We start from the raw sequence: 14,882 nt of genomic DNA on the forward strand, positions 1-14,882 counted from the left end.
ATTTTTTCCTAGAATCTGAAAATTAATTAATATATAGTGTCTTCTACTACAAAAAAAACACAACTTTGATACATAACTTTTTTGGGACACTCTGTAGAACTCTATATATTTTCTTAAAATTATTTCAGTTAATCTACATAAGCTCCCAAATTTTCATATTAGTACAAACAACAAACAACCCTTCTCCTTGGAGCCTCGTATGATTGGTGCCTCCCTGTATTGTTATTGCTATATACTGAAATTATGTTTGATAATAAAGTTTAAAAAAAAAGATTGAGAAATTAAGAATATGTATCAGGAGCACATAAGAGCGAAGAGGTAAATCACACACTGATTTTACTACTGTTACATTAAATATTAAACGGCGAGTGCAAATGCTTAACTCCTGGTATCGAAATATACCTCCTCGCTCTCATATGTTCCTGATTTTAATTCTCGGTTGGTCACTTTTAGCACAAAGATGTCAAAAATAATTTCCACCTAGCAAATTTTGGAGTACCTGACCAACGAGTTCGAACGAGTTAGATTTTTTCGAAAAACGGCCATAACTTCGAAACTATAAGAGATATCGAGGAACGGAACTCGGCATTCGATCCGCCTTTCAACCCTCTATAAGGGTGCATAATAAGGGCGCGATCGGAGACAAAAAAATATTTTCGGCAAAAATGAAGGAAGGTTAACCCCTTACCTCATTTTTGCCAATAAAATTTTTTTGTCTCCGATCGCACCCTAATTATGCACCCTTATAGAGGGTTGAAAGGCGAATCGAATGCCGAGTTCCGTTCCTCCCTAACCCTTATAGTTTCCGAGATATTAAGGGTTGAAGTTTGGAAACGAGGTCGAAGTGTTAGAGATAGCAGAAATATCGTTGATTAATGCTATATTTATATGTGGTACTAAATTTACGCCTTACCTCTTCACTTTTATGCATTCCTGATAAAAATCGGCGGTTTTTGACCAGTTTTAAAAATTTTCGTGCGGTCTTTATTAAAAATTGAATTTTCTCGGTATGTATCGGGAGCACATAAGAGCGACTAGGTGAATATTGGTTCTCAATTTACTTCTTTATACCTCTTCACACTTATGTGCTCGTGATAGATATCGGTGATTTTGGAAAGGGTTAAAAATTGTCGTTCAATTTTTGTCAAAAGCTGAATTTGCTCGGATTTGTATCAGGAGTACATAAGAGCGAGGAGGTAAATTTGTGTATTATTTTTATCTAAAATACTGTCTATTCCAGAACAAGTGTAAGCATTAAATATATTATTTATTTGATAATTAAATGACTTTCTTCTCCTTGTTCACGATTAGACAATATTTCTAAGAGGTATATTTTAGTTCAATAAAACTCATTTATATTATTAATTATTGTTTATTAACATACTATATTTTATTAACAAGAGTAACTTAAAAGATATAATAAAATACAAGGGGTGTTGATGGACATGCTGATCTCTATGTTGAGGTAAACACGTCTTCTGGCTACCCTTCTGGAAAGTCTTGGCTCTGTAAGAAAATATAAAAAAATAATTAATTATTTGTTCACTAACAAGTTTTATACAGCCAATTGGACGCCGTTTTTTTCGAGATCATACGGTACTTTATGATCGAAAAAAAAACGGCGTCAGCGATTGGCTATGAAATGAAGATCGCAGTAATTTTATATGTAAAATTATATGGGAAATGTCATCGATCGTCATTTCAAAGCTAACTGGACGCCATTTCTTTCGATCATACGGTACTTTATGATCGAAAAAAAAACGGCGTCAGCGATGGCTATGAAATGAAGATCGCAGCCATTTTATATGTAAAATTATGTGGGAAAAGTCAACGATCGTCATTTCAAAGCTAACTGGACGCCATTTTTTTTGATCATACGGTACCTTATGATCGAAAAAAAACGGCGTCAGCGATGGCTATGAAATGAAGATCGCAGTCATTTTATATGTAAAATTATATGGGAAACGTCATCGATGTTCATTTCCCAGCCAACTGGACGCCATTTTTTTCGATCATACGGTACTTTATGATCGAAAAATAAACGGCGTCAGCGATGACTATGAAATAAAGATCGCTGTCATTTTATATAGGAAATGTCATCGATCGTCATTTCCCAGCCAACTGGACGCCATTTTTTCGATCATACGGTACTTTATGATCGAAAAAAAACGGCGTCAGCGATGACTATGAAATGAAGATCGCAGTCATTTTATATGTAAAATTATATGGGAAACGTCATCGATGTTCATTTCCCAGCCAACTGGACGCCATTTTTTTCGATCATACGGTACTTTATGATCAAAAAAAACCGGCGTCAGCGATGACTATGAAATAAAGATCGCTGTCATTTTATATGGGAAATGTCATCGATCGTCATTTCTCAGCCAACTGGACGCCATTTTTTCGATCATACGGTACCTTATGATCGAAAAAAAAACGGCGTCAGCGATGACTATGAAATAAAGATCGCTAATTTTTTATGTATTAGGAAATGTCATCGATCGTCATTTCTCAGCCAACTGGACGCCATTTTTCGATCATACGGTACTTTATGATCGAAAAAAAAAAACGGCGTCAGCGATGACTATGAAATAAAGATCGCTGTCATTTTATATAGGAAATGTCATCGATCGTCATTTCCAGCCAACTGGACGCCATTTTTCGATCATACGGTACTTTATGAGCGAAAAAAAAACGGCGTAAGCGATGACTATGAAATAAAGATCGCTGTCATTTTATATGGGAAATGTCATCGATCGTCATTTCCCAGCCAGCTGGACGCCATTTTTTCGATCATACGGTACCTTATGATCGAAAAAAAAAACGGCGTCAGCGATGACTATGAAATAAAGATCGCTATCCTTTTATATGGGAAATGTCATCGATCGTCATTTCTCAGCCAACTGGACGCCATTTTTTCGATCATACGGTACTTTATGATCGAAAAAAAAACGGCGTCAGCGATGACTATGAAATAAAGATCGCTGTCATTTTATATGGGAAATGTCATCGATCGTCATTTCCCAGCCAACTGGACGCCATTTTTTTCGATCATACGGTACTTTATGATCAAAAAAAAACGGCGTCAGCGATGACTATGAAATAAAGATCGCTGTCATTTTATATGGGAAATGTCATCGATCGTCATTTCTCAGCCAACTGGACGCCATTTTTTCGATCATACGGTACCTTATGATCGAAAAAAAAACGGCGTCAGCGATGACTATGAAATAAAGATCGCTATCCTTTTATATGGGAAATGTCATCGATCGTCATTTCTCAGCCAACTGGACGCCATTTTTTCGATCATACGGTACTTTATGATCGAAAAAAAAACGGCGTCAGCGATGACTATGAAATAAAGATCGCTGTCATTTTATATGGGAAATGTCATCGATCGTCATTTCCCAGCCAACTGGACGCCATTTTTTCGATCATACGGTACTTTATGAGCGAAAAAAAAACGGCGTAAGCGATGACTATGAAATAAAGATCGCTGTCATTTTATATGGGAAATGTCATCGATCGTCATTTCCCAACCAACTGGACGCCATTTTTTCGATCATACGGTACCTAATGATCAAAAAAAAAACGGCGTCAGCGATGACTATGAAATAAAGATCGCTGTCCTTTTATATGGGAAATGTCATCGATGGTCATTTCCCAGCTAACTGGACGCCATTTTTTCGATCATACGGTACCTTATGATCGAAAAAAAACGGCGCCAGCGATGGCTAAGAGATGAAAATCGCTGTCATTTTATATGGGAAATGTCATCGATCGTCATTTCTCAGCCAACTGGACGCCATTTTTTCGATCATACGGTACCTTATGATCGAAAAAAAAACGGCGTCAGCGATGACTATGAAATAAAGATCGCTGTTCTTTTATATGGGAAATGTCATCGATCGTCATTTCCCTGCCAACTGGATGCCATTTTTTCGATCATACGGTACCTTATGATCGAAAAAAAACGGCGTCAGCGATGGCTATAAAATAAAGATGGCAGTCATTTTATATGTAAAATTATACGAGAAATGTCATCGATCGTCATTTCACAGCCAACTTGACGCCATTTTTTTTCGATCATACGGTACTTTATGATCGAAAAAAAAACGGCGTCAGCGATGGCTAAGAGATGAAGATCACTGTCATTTTATATGTAAAATTATATGGGGAACGTCAACGATGTCCATATCCAAAAAAGAAAAATTCTTTATATAGGCAACTCTATATACACATTCAGTGTATTTTTAGTTGCCTACAAAAAAGTAAATTATACGCCAATAATTTTTATTTGAAATTAATCATTTTCATCTACGTTTCACAAAATACAATAATATTAGGTATTTATTAAACAAACTGGAATATATATACCTAAAGTTATTTAGCTTCCTCTTCAATGATGAATTTCATCCTCAATCCACTGTTGAATGTGGAATTTAATCAACCTGATGGCATCTTATTTCTTGTTCCAAAGCAGTACAATACTCCATTCCCAGAACAATACAATTCAATTGCATGAAAATGAGCCATGAAATTCAGTCAAAGGAAAACGACACAAAATTATACAAATGTGAACAGATACGAAGACTTAGTAATACAATCAATGGAAGAGTTTAGAGAATCAATAAATAATGACATTCCCAGAGGGATATGATGAAAAAATGACACGAAAATAAATAAAAATAAGCTATACAAGAAATGTGGCAATACTATCTTAGATTCGTTCTGACATAGAAAAGGATACAAAGTCTGACACAAAAAATTACACAAACAATCAGTACAAAAGTTTATAGAACGGATATTTCCAATAATAAGGAAAATATAAAAAATAAATAATAAAATGCAGGTAAAATGAACTGAAAAATAGCATAAAAATAGGTATTATTCTATAGGGGCAATAGAATTTAAATATGTCTTAGAAACGTCTCAGAAGAATGTCAATAAGAATATAAAAATATGTGTAACAATGATTAAGACAGTTTTATAGAATTGATGAATATTAATATTCAAATAATAAAAAAAATATGGCACAGATAAAAATAGTGAAATAGAGGTAGGCCAAAAGCAAGATGGAGCAAAAAGATTTTAGATGCTATTAAAAAAAAATAATAAAGAGGTATGTAGTCAATAAGATTGACAAAAAGTTATGCTTAGCCACCTCTTAACGAATATCTAGTCAAAATATGACTGAAGCACATAAAGAAAAATCCTCCAGAGCATATCAGTTTGCCCCCCTTCATCAGATTTAACCCTTGGTCGACGATTAAGCCTCACCAGTCAGTTCCCATCCCAGCTAAGCAGCCTCGTCTCGGGTCACCCTCGTCACCCATCGAGCGGACATCCACCGGGACCCCCTACAGGCGGACCCCCCTCATCATCAATGTGTTCGATATCCCGCCCCCTGTCTCTTCGAGGGTCACGGAATACGTGCACGAAGTAGTCTCGTAGCTTGGGTGCCAGGTCGTATACGTCCGAAGCCTCTAGCGTTAGAACACCTAGCTCGTAAATCAGAGGGTGGTGACTCCCTTGGGTACCTATGCATGCTACATAGGTCATTGATGCCCGAGCATCAGGGTTAGGGGGTGACCCGGGTCTCCTCCCCTTAGGGGAAGCTAGTTATGATGCTCTGGAGTCGATGTTACTTACGAAAATACATTGGAAATAATGCTAGAAAAGCCAGAAATATAATCCTGTGCAAGTCAGGTTTTTTAATAAATGGCGAATGCGCCAGGAATTGATGGGAAATTGGTCTTTATTTTGAAATTTGAGTACTAAGTATTAGAAAAATAACTCTATAAAGAAATAATACAAATAAAAAATTAAAATACAGTCAAGGGCATAAAAATACAGTCCACGGAATATTGCATAGAATTAAAAAAATGATGATATTATTCCCACAATGGAGGAAATATGGCAGTCCAGCTAGTATAAATGAAAGTAAACCAAAAACAACATGAAGTAAAATTCTAAGTAGATGGTATTCTACTAAAAGTAAAGAGAAGTGACCAAAAGCCAAAAATTAGCATAAATTTAAAATAGATATAATTATTAGATAATATTTATCAAACGGATAAATGTACTGCCCTGGAACAGTATCGATCCATTGATTTCTTGTACAAAATCTGTAATAAAAGAAATAAAATTTATTACATTTTATTAATAATTTTGCTATAACAACTGTGTTTATATATTTTTGTTTCATATTAAGATTAAATATATCTTAAAAACTATGGTTAGTCTGTTCATAAACATTTAATAAATTTATTAAAATTATTTTTAAATAATAATTTAAAAACTTACTGTTAATTAGATAATAAACAATCAACTTCGTAAACTGGAATGGTAGCTAAATATCAGGGTTATACAAGCGGTGATCCAGGTCTCTTCTTTTGGAAGGTTCAAAATTCCAATTCTTTTGGAAGGTTCGAATGCGCTGGAGTCTGAGGTGTATTATTAATGATGCCCCTAAAAAGAAAATTATAATTAAAGCATTATATATATATTAAAACAATGCAAAATTATGAACTAAAAAATGACGAGAAACTATTTTCTTTTATCTAAAAGTATTATAAATATTGAGAATGGGACCCTTTAGGTATATTTAACACTCACTCGTTCCTAAAGACGTAGAAAGCTTGTTTGACTGTACAAATAAACACGTAAAAACCACATTTAGGAAAAAAATTCAACAAAAAGCATCTTTACCTCTTAACAAAAAAAATAGTTCAAAACATACCAAATATCTCTAAATATTGAGCAATCTTGTTAGTAACTATACGTTTAATATACAATAGGGACCTCAAGGGAAGTATCTCTATTTCCATATACTCGATTTTCAAAAAAGAAAATTATGAAAATAGGAAAAATGTATCAGCTTTAATGATGGTGTAATTGAAATATTTGCAAGTGAAAAAATCTATAGAAAAAAGGCAAAATGCTGGGTACTTACATTTTCAAGAGGTTAAACAGGCCTTAAGGAACCGAATACACTCAAATCGTGTACAGAAAAATCAATTTTTCCATTAAAAAATCAGAAAAATTTTAAGAGCGACATAACAAAACATCTCGACAATACTTTCTCTAGTTCAAAATTTTCTCACTTTTTACCACAGAATAAGAGTAACGTTCTTCTTCTTTTCATATTTATGGATCGATGCATAGCCACCCACAGATTCGACAAAGATTATTTCTTCTTCAATTTTTTTAAGTGGCTTGAACTCATAGAGGTCATTTGGCCAGTGTCCTGAAAAAAATAATCAAAATGAGAAACTCTAAACTATAATCTATGGTTAATTATTAGACAAAGACAACTAAAAAAACAAACAAGTACAGCAATAGTAAATATATAATTCAAAATATTATTATAATTATAAAAATGGACAAAAAACGCTAATTAACTCAATTTTTAAGAGGCAAAAATGAGTTTTAGAAATAAAATACAGTTCTATGATAAATAATTATAAAACAATTCTTGTGAAATCAAGAGAATAAAATATATTTTGACAAGCCCCTTTATTGTCAGTTAATAGTTTAAAATTTCCAGTTAATTTAAATCTATTTTAATGAAATCTAACACTTTAAAATTCCGTGACTTAGATAATATCGTAGATATTTACGCACTGAATCTTCGAGACAACGAAAATGTGTTTGGTTTACAAGCTAAAGAATCTAACCGATTGATATCAAAAACGCTCAGGATTCAAGAAAAAGTATTCACACTATTTTTATTATATCCTACATATACTAATGCCGAATTTTCAGTTAAGGCTCTTACAAGAAAAGATAGAGAATTTAAACAGTTTTCAAAAACAAACCGATTTAATATTGCACCAAGTAAAATGTAATCTTTGTTGTATCGAGGATATGATTGGTAATGCTGAAGCACAATGCCCTAAAATGGAATGTTGTAAACGGATGAAAAACGCTCTTACTGATTTATATAGACAGGACACGTACAAACTCTTATAATACCTACAAAAAGTCTTGAATACTCTAACAGAAGTTATATGTATTATAGGTATAAGTTAGTAGAAAATACTGAGGTGACTATAACAAATTTACAGCAAGGTTTGGATCAGATTTCATACCAAATTCAACAAAATTCTGTAGCGAGTCCTGGTGTAAGACAATTTATTTAACGTTAATATGGTCAATACTGACATAAATTAATATTTTTTGTTTCTAGACTAAGATATATAACAAATCTTTAGTCTCCATTGATTTGTATATATGTATAAGAATAGATTTAGTTGTTTGAAAGTTTTTAATAAAAACGTAATAAAGTTTTCTTTTTAGATAGAAAAAATAGCTGAAATTTTACAAGTTCATTTACAAAACTTGGAAGAAATTGAACAGAATACTGAACAAGTCAAAGCCAAATTGAATGAGGTGGAATATTGGAAGAACTTTTGTTTACATTTGTACAAGTTAAAAGAAATAAAACCTTGGGAATAAGAAAATTGTAGATAAGCTATTTACGTCTTATAAATACTATCCTGTTTTCTTAAATATGCTTATTTTTTGATAGTATAAAACACAGAGCGTTTCTTAAGTAAGGCTTTCATAAAAAAGTTTATAATAAATATACATTTGCTATTATATAGTGTTCTGTTTTATTATTTCTGCAAATGTTGATGTCCTTTAACAAATAATGATGTCCTTTAAGAAATAACTGAATAACATTATTATACACATTTTTATCTGAAAGGTTTATGTAATTCTTGAGAGTGAGGGAGCTACTTTACGTCTACTGACACTCACTTATTCTAAAAGACGTAGAAAATACTTGTTTGCCTGCAGTGGTATAATTCTGAGCATCGTTTGCATACATGTTAAGTGTATTGTTATATGCCTTTCTAGACAGTGCGAGTGATATTTGAAGATGCAAGTGGTCAAGAATAGGTATCCTGTACGAATAATCACCTAAAAATTACCTTTAGTAGTAAAAACATCTTTAAGCTGCACAAAAGAAAAGGACTGAAAAAATACCAAATATTTCTAAATATAAAGCAATCTTCTATAAGTAATTTATTTTTTAATGTACAATAGACACCAAAGAATGTATCTATATTTCCATATACTCGATTTTGAAAAGGAAAATTATGATAATAGTAAAAATATATTAGTTTTTAATGACAATGATGATGGAATTGAAATATCTGAAGCGAAAAAAACTATAGAAAACAGGCAAAATATTGGGTACTTACACTTTCAAGAGGTTAAAAAGGCTTTAAGGAATCGAATACAATTAAATAGTGTACAGAAAAATTACTTTTTTTATTAAAAAAAATCAGAAAAATTCAGAGCAATATAACGAAAACATCAAAACATTCTGATAATATTTTAGTTCACAATTTTCTCACTTTTTCCACAATGGCGCCACCAGCGTTTTTCTTCTCTTCGGTATTTCAGGTCTTAAAAGAACTGTAACCACAGAATCGAAGTAACGTTCTTCTTCTTTTTATATTTATGGTCCGAAGCATAGCCACCCATAGATCAAACATAGATTATTTTCTTGGTCGTATAGTTCTAGCAGCTTAGGCCGTTTAACTAATCAAGAAGAAAAAATATTTCTTCTTTTCTTTTTAAGTGGCATGAACTTATATAAGTCATCTGGCCAGTATCCAGAAAAAAATAATCAAAAAGGGAGAGTCCAAACTATAATCTATGGTTAACTATTAGACAAAGAACAAAAAAATAAAATAAACAAGAACAACAATAGTTTTCCTAATTTTTAAGAAATAAAATGGAATTTTAAGAAAAAAAAAAATACATTTCTATGATGAATCATTACAAAACAAATCTTGTCATACGTATATCAGGAGAATAGATTAATATATTTTTTTAGAAAGGTTCATAATAGTTTTTCTCTATAATAAAATAGAAATCTTACAATTACCGTAAACTCCTAGAGCATCTTCAGATATCCCTCAGGATTAAAACTATATTTGCCAAAAATTCTGTTATGACTCAATTTGGGGATAGGGTTCCCAACCGTCCCGGTTTGGCCGGGATTAACCAGGAATCAGAAAGTTTGTCCCCGCGAAAGTTTTGTCTTGGCCGGGACCTAAAAATCACATTTACACATAATATATTTTAATTTCTAATATTTAATGTTTTGTTTCAATTATTTAAAAGCTTAAAAATAATTGTCCCGGAATCGCCGATGCTCAAGTTGGGAACCCTATTTGGGGATGATGATGGGATGATGATATCAGGGGTAACGAATCTGAAAAAAAAAATTTAAACAAATTATATCTAGTCTAATGGACTAATTAGGATAATATACAACAAATAGGCGCAAAAAATCTACTGCAATATGCAATGAAGAATTGTTGCAGGGGTAGTCAAAATCAAACAAATCGATTTGTTTGCTAGTGAGCATATCAGAACCTAATAACTTTGTTTATATTTACGTAAAATATAAACGCATATATCTGGATATGGTCAAAATTCAAACAGCATAGAGAGTTGTGCTGCATCATCAGTCTAACATCAATATTTGGGTACAAATTAGTAAGGGAATATTGAACATGTTGCAAAATTAAACCATTTAGTGCTTCCTTGTGTTTACAAACTTACACCTCGATAACAAATACCCCTACTAAACTCAAATTATTTAGTGCCATTATTTTCTATGTCAAAATTTAGTGAATAAAGTTAATAGAACTTAATTCAAAAGAAATATTCAGACTGTTTTACTTTAAATGCTACTGTGACATTATTTTTTCTATTTGTATGGCATGTAAAGGTGCGTATTCATTATCCGCAACGAACGAACGAACGAACGAATGTTCGCTAGTGGTATGGACGGGGACCGCACGATAGAACCGCACGAGAAGACCGCACGCATTTCTTCATTCGCGCGCGCCAGTTCAAATCGTCAAGATATTGTTATAAACCTGTTTTTTTTGTTTATATACCGTCATTGAATTATCGCTAAGCAAGTTACTATGGAGCAGTGCATAAGGAGTTTTCGGGCTAGGAAGCGAGAGACCGGAGTTCGAATCTCGGCCGGAACATCACTTTTTATTTTTTTTAAATACTGTTGTATTCTATAGTTTATTTTTGTAGTATAAGAAAAGAACTATTTATTCTGTTATTTTTAATCTCCGTTATAATATAAATTGATTGTTAGTACAATACCTCATTTAATATAAAATAATATTCTACTTTTTGAAATGTATCGGGCCCTAATTGTACCTAAAAGTAATATATTTTTAGTGATATACCATATTGTAAACTATTTAATATTTTAGTCACTTAAAAAGTTAATTTGCATTGAATAATTGCCTACCATTAAAGGAAATTTGAGCTATATAATCCTTGATGGGCATATTCTGGGTATGCAAATACTTCCTTTAAATTTTGGGTGTCGTTCAACCGATTTATTCTCAAAACCAGAAACTTCTACATATAAAAAGAAGCAGAGGTCACTAATTATAATAAACTTCACCCTTGGTATTACTTCCACTAATTATAATAAACTTCACCCTTAGAATTACTTCTATCACAATTACAATACGTTCATCTGCATTGGCATTTTCTACTTTTCGATGGGAAACAATAAACTTCCCAATATTTTTTAAATGATGTAACAATTCCTCTTGTGGTTACTTTTCCATAGATATCCTCAACTCTGTCCTCATGTGAATTCAGAGGCAATGAAAATGAAAATTATTTACCATAAACATCGCAAACTAAAAACCTAATAAACAATTTTATACCGAATATAGAAATAAATTCAGTATTCTTACCTATCGTCCAAATCCATGTTAATAGATAATTATTATTTTTAAATATATTTTTGGAACTGCTGGTTTTAGTAATTATTAAATTAAACGAACTAAAAAGTCTTAAAATAAACAATTCTTAACCATAACCCCAAAAATTGCAGATCTCCTGTCAACTTTCTTTATTTTTTATTTATTCATTATTTTCCTAGTGACGTCACAGGTGGTATGCGCGAACTGAACGAAATTGGAGCCGCTATCGATCGTACCTTGTATTCTTTGTAACATGACGTCTAAACGCCTTTGATGTACCGACTCGAAGCGGATGGTCGAGCGCACGAACGAACGAACGGCCGCATGCCTTCGGTCCCCGTCTAAATATACCGCACTTTCATTCGTTCGTTCGTTCGTTCGTTCGGATAATGAATACGCACCTTAAATCTGAAAGCGCACGCAGGCGAACGCCTTTGGTGTACCGACTCGAAGCGGATGGTCGAGCGCACGACCGAACGAACGGCCGCATGCGTTCGGTCCCCGTCTAAATATACCGCACTTTCATTCGTTCGTTCGTTCGTTCGTTCGTTCGTTCGTTCGGATAATGAATACGCACCTTGAGAGTGCGCCTTTAAAAAACAGAGAACAAAGGAAAATATAACTTTTTTCTAGCTGCAAAAAAAATTCATTTAAAGATATTTTTTTTTTAGTTTCGATCAAAATGGTTATTATGATCTGTCAGCTAACTTCAAATATATCTACCAGAAAGTTAACAAGAAAATAATCTATATTGGACATTCTATGGGAGGCACAGGCATGGGAATATACGCATCAACAAAAAACAAAGAGGCACAACAGTACATAGAACAAGCTATTGTAGTGTGCCCTATTTATCATATCAAGTATCCAAAATTATCCCTGTTTTCAGAATTATCTCCAGTTACGTTGCTGATAGTGGTAAGAAAAAAAACTGTACCAAATTTAAAAAAAAAAACGCTTTTTTATTTTACAGAAAAAATTAAAGAAACTTTTTAAAGAACTTAAAATTAAGGAAATTGTTCATTTTGAATGCTTTATACGAATTCTTTTTTTAGTCCAAGAATATAGGCTTTCAAATACGAAGTTTTGATAAAAACTTGAATTTTTGATATGATGAATTCACCCCCGAGATGGGGTAAAATCTTGGTAAAATAAATAAATAAAATTATTTTTTCAAAATTTCGGAGAAATAGGAAGAACTAGAAAAAACCAAACCTAACCTAACCAAATCAAATTTTACATAGAAATGATCTCTATACTTTTTGGCTCAGATCAAAATTAACCGAGTTATATACTGACTAGAATAAGTTAGAGAATGAGAGTAGAAATTTAAAAAAATACATAAGTTGCAGAAAAATTCATATATTTGACATTTTTATTCAATTTGCTTGGAAAATTATAAATTCCAATTAGGATTTTTTTAAATTCACCCCTAGAAAAGGTGAAAAATATAAATAAAATGTTTTTTTTTCAAATTTTGGAGGAACAGTAAAGACTTTTTTGAATGAATTTTTCTTACAGGAATTGTCGAAATTGGCTAATTATCGAGTACTAGTACCAGAAAACAGTGTGCCTTACTATTTTGTCACTGATTTTTGTATGGGTTCACTAATAAATTTAAAGTTCTGTCTAAAAGTGTGTGATTTGGTATTTGGACCCGTCAAATACGACATAGTAAGTATATATTTTACTAGCGTGTAACCGCGACTTCGTTCGCGTCGAATTAATCATTTCTAATGGTGATGATAAAGCAAAGCAAGAATTTCCATTAACATACAAACTGTATAAAATTTTCTCACATTTTTTTTTTATCTCTTTGGAATTTGACTTTCGAAAAACCCGTTTGCCAAAAATAAGTTTTTTTACGTCAAGCAGTTTATGCAGAAACGGGGTTAATCAATTACCCAACCTTTTGGAACACCCTGTATGACTTTTAAAAAATTTCAAAATATGTAAAAAACAAATAAATTATGCTTGCCCAAGCATTTTCCCGAAAGACTAACCGTTTTTTAAATAATAAATATTGTAATATTTGGGGGGCGTTTTCACCCTCTTGGAATTTGAGATTCGAGAAACCCCTCCTTATCGAACGTTTACACCCCAAAGTCAATCCGTTTGCCAAAAATCAGCTTTAAACGTCAAGCAGTTTAAGCAGAATCGTGATTACTCAATGGTCATATTTTATGAGTTTCGAAAAATCTCTTGCTGGGTCTCTTCTGGCCGCCGGAAGGCGTTGCGTTCACTACTGCGCATCATATCTGTATTCAACATCTTTTTACTACTGCGCATCAAAAATTCGCGCTGTATTTCAGGAACTAAGGATGCTAGGATAAACCTACGTGCAGCATATTTAGTTTCATAAAAAAGTAGCAAAGTAATGTGAAAATCGCGTCATTGTATCTCTACTCATAAAAGAGTAATCCCATAAAACACACAAACGGATAACGGACTAAACAAAATAATAAAAAATAATAATAAAATACAAAACTGTATATATATGTTTATTTCATTATTTCAGGATAGAATTCCTTTTACTTTCAAGGAGTTAAAAAATGGTAATTACAGATCCATAACGCAATATGTTCAGTATGGACGTTCAGGAGAATTCCGAAAATATGATCATGGCATAGTGAAAAATTTGGTTGTGTATAATTCAACTGTTCCACCATCATATAACTTGTCCAATATACTTATTCCTATGACGCTAATCTATGGTGAAACAGATAATATGGCTAACAAAGAGGTATAGATTTTTAAAACACGTTAATATTATTTTTGGAAAATATTTAAGGATTTTTTCAATGTGTTTATGGATCTTCCTGTATAATTATTGACGTTTTGTTACTTTTTCTAGGACGTTATATACGACTACAACAATTTTAAGAAGGATAATTGGGAACTGCATGGTATACCGTACAATCATATTGATTTCCTGTTTAGTAGAAATGTTGTTGACCAGTTTTATCCTTTGTTGTTGAACTCTATCAAAAGGATATGAGAAAAATGATAATATTCATTTTTATTACTACAAATATTATATAAAAAATTGTTAAAATTGACTTTAAATTGTAACTTTACAATAGAAAATTATACACTCTTACTACAATGCAA

General features: G+C 32.4%; 2 protein-coding genes and 1 long non-coding RNA gene across 3 annotated transcripts; 2 read left to right on the forward strand and 1 right to left on the reverse strand.

Annotated features, from left to right (window-relative positions):
- Positions 1-1,358: 1,358 nt before the first annotated feature.
- Positions 1,359-7,234, reverse strand: LOC115886642. The gene is made up of 4 exons (XR_004050921.1): positions 6,956-7,234; positions 6,307-6,471; positions 4,378-6,128; positions 1,359-1,506 (listed from the first exon to the last, which is right to left on the reverse strand). It is a non-coding gene; the product is annotated as an uncharacterized LOC115886642 (long non-coding RNA).
- Positions 7,235-7,340: 106 nt separating this feature from the next.
- LOC115886625 lies at positions 7,341-8,498 on the forward strand. The gene is made up of 4 exons (XM_030905867.1): positions 7,341-7,715; positions 7,768-7,958; positions 8,024-8,126; positions 8,302-8,498. The coding sequence occupies exons 1-4, from the start codon at positions 7,569-7,571 to the stop codon at positions 8,458-8,460; spliced, it is 600 nt and encodes a 199-aa protein (XP_030761727.1). The 5' UTR covers positions 7,341-7,568; the 3' UTR covers positions 8,461-8,498.
- Positions 8,499-9,599: 1,101 nt separating this feature from the next.
- LOC115886667 (lipase member J-like) lies at positions 9,600-14,882 on the forward strand. The gene is made up of 5 exons (XM_030905919.1): positions 9,600-9,625; positions 12,428-12,689; positions 13,293-13,445; positions 14,290-14,514; positions 14,626-14,882. Exons 1-5 carry the CDS (start codon positions 9,600-9,602, stop codon positions 14,767-14,769), a joined length of 810 nt encoding a protein of 269 aa, XP_030761779.1. The 3' UTR covers positions 14,770-14,882.

This window comes from Sitophilus oryzae, unplaced genomic scaffold, assembly GCF_002938485.1.
Source record: "Sitophilus oryzae breed Bouriz unplaced genomic scaffold, Soryzae_2.0 scaffold_494_pilon_pilon, whole genome shotgun sequence".
Taxonomy (NCBI): domain Eukaryota; kingdom Metazoa; phylum Arthropoda; class Insecta; order Coleoptera; family Curculionidae; genus Sitophilus; species Sitophilus oryzae.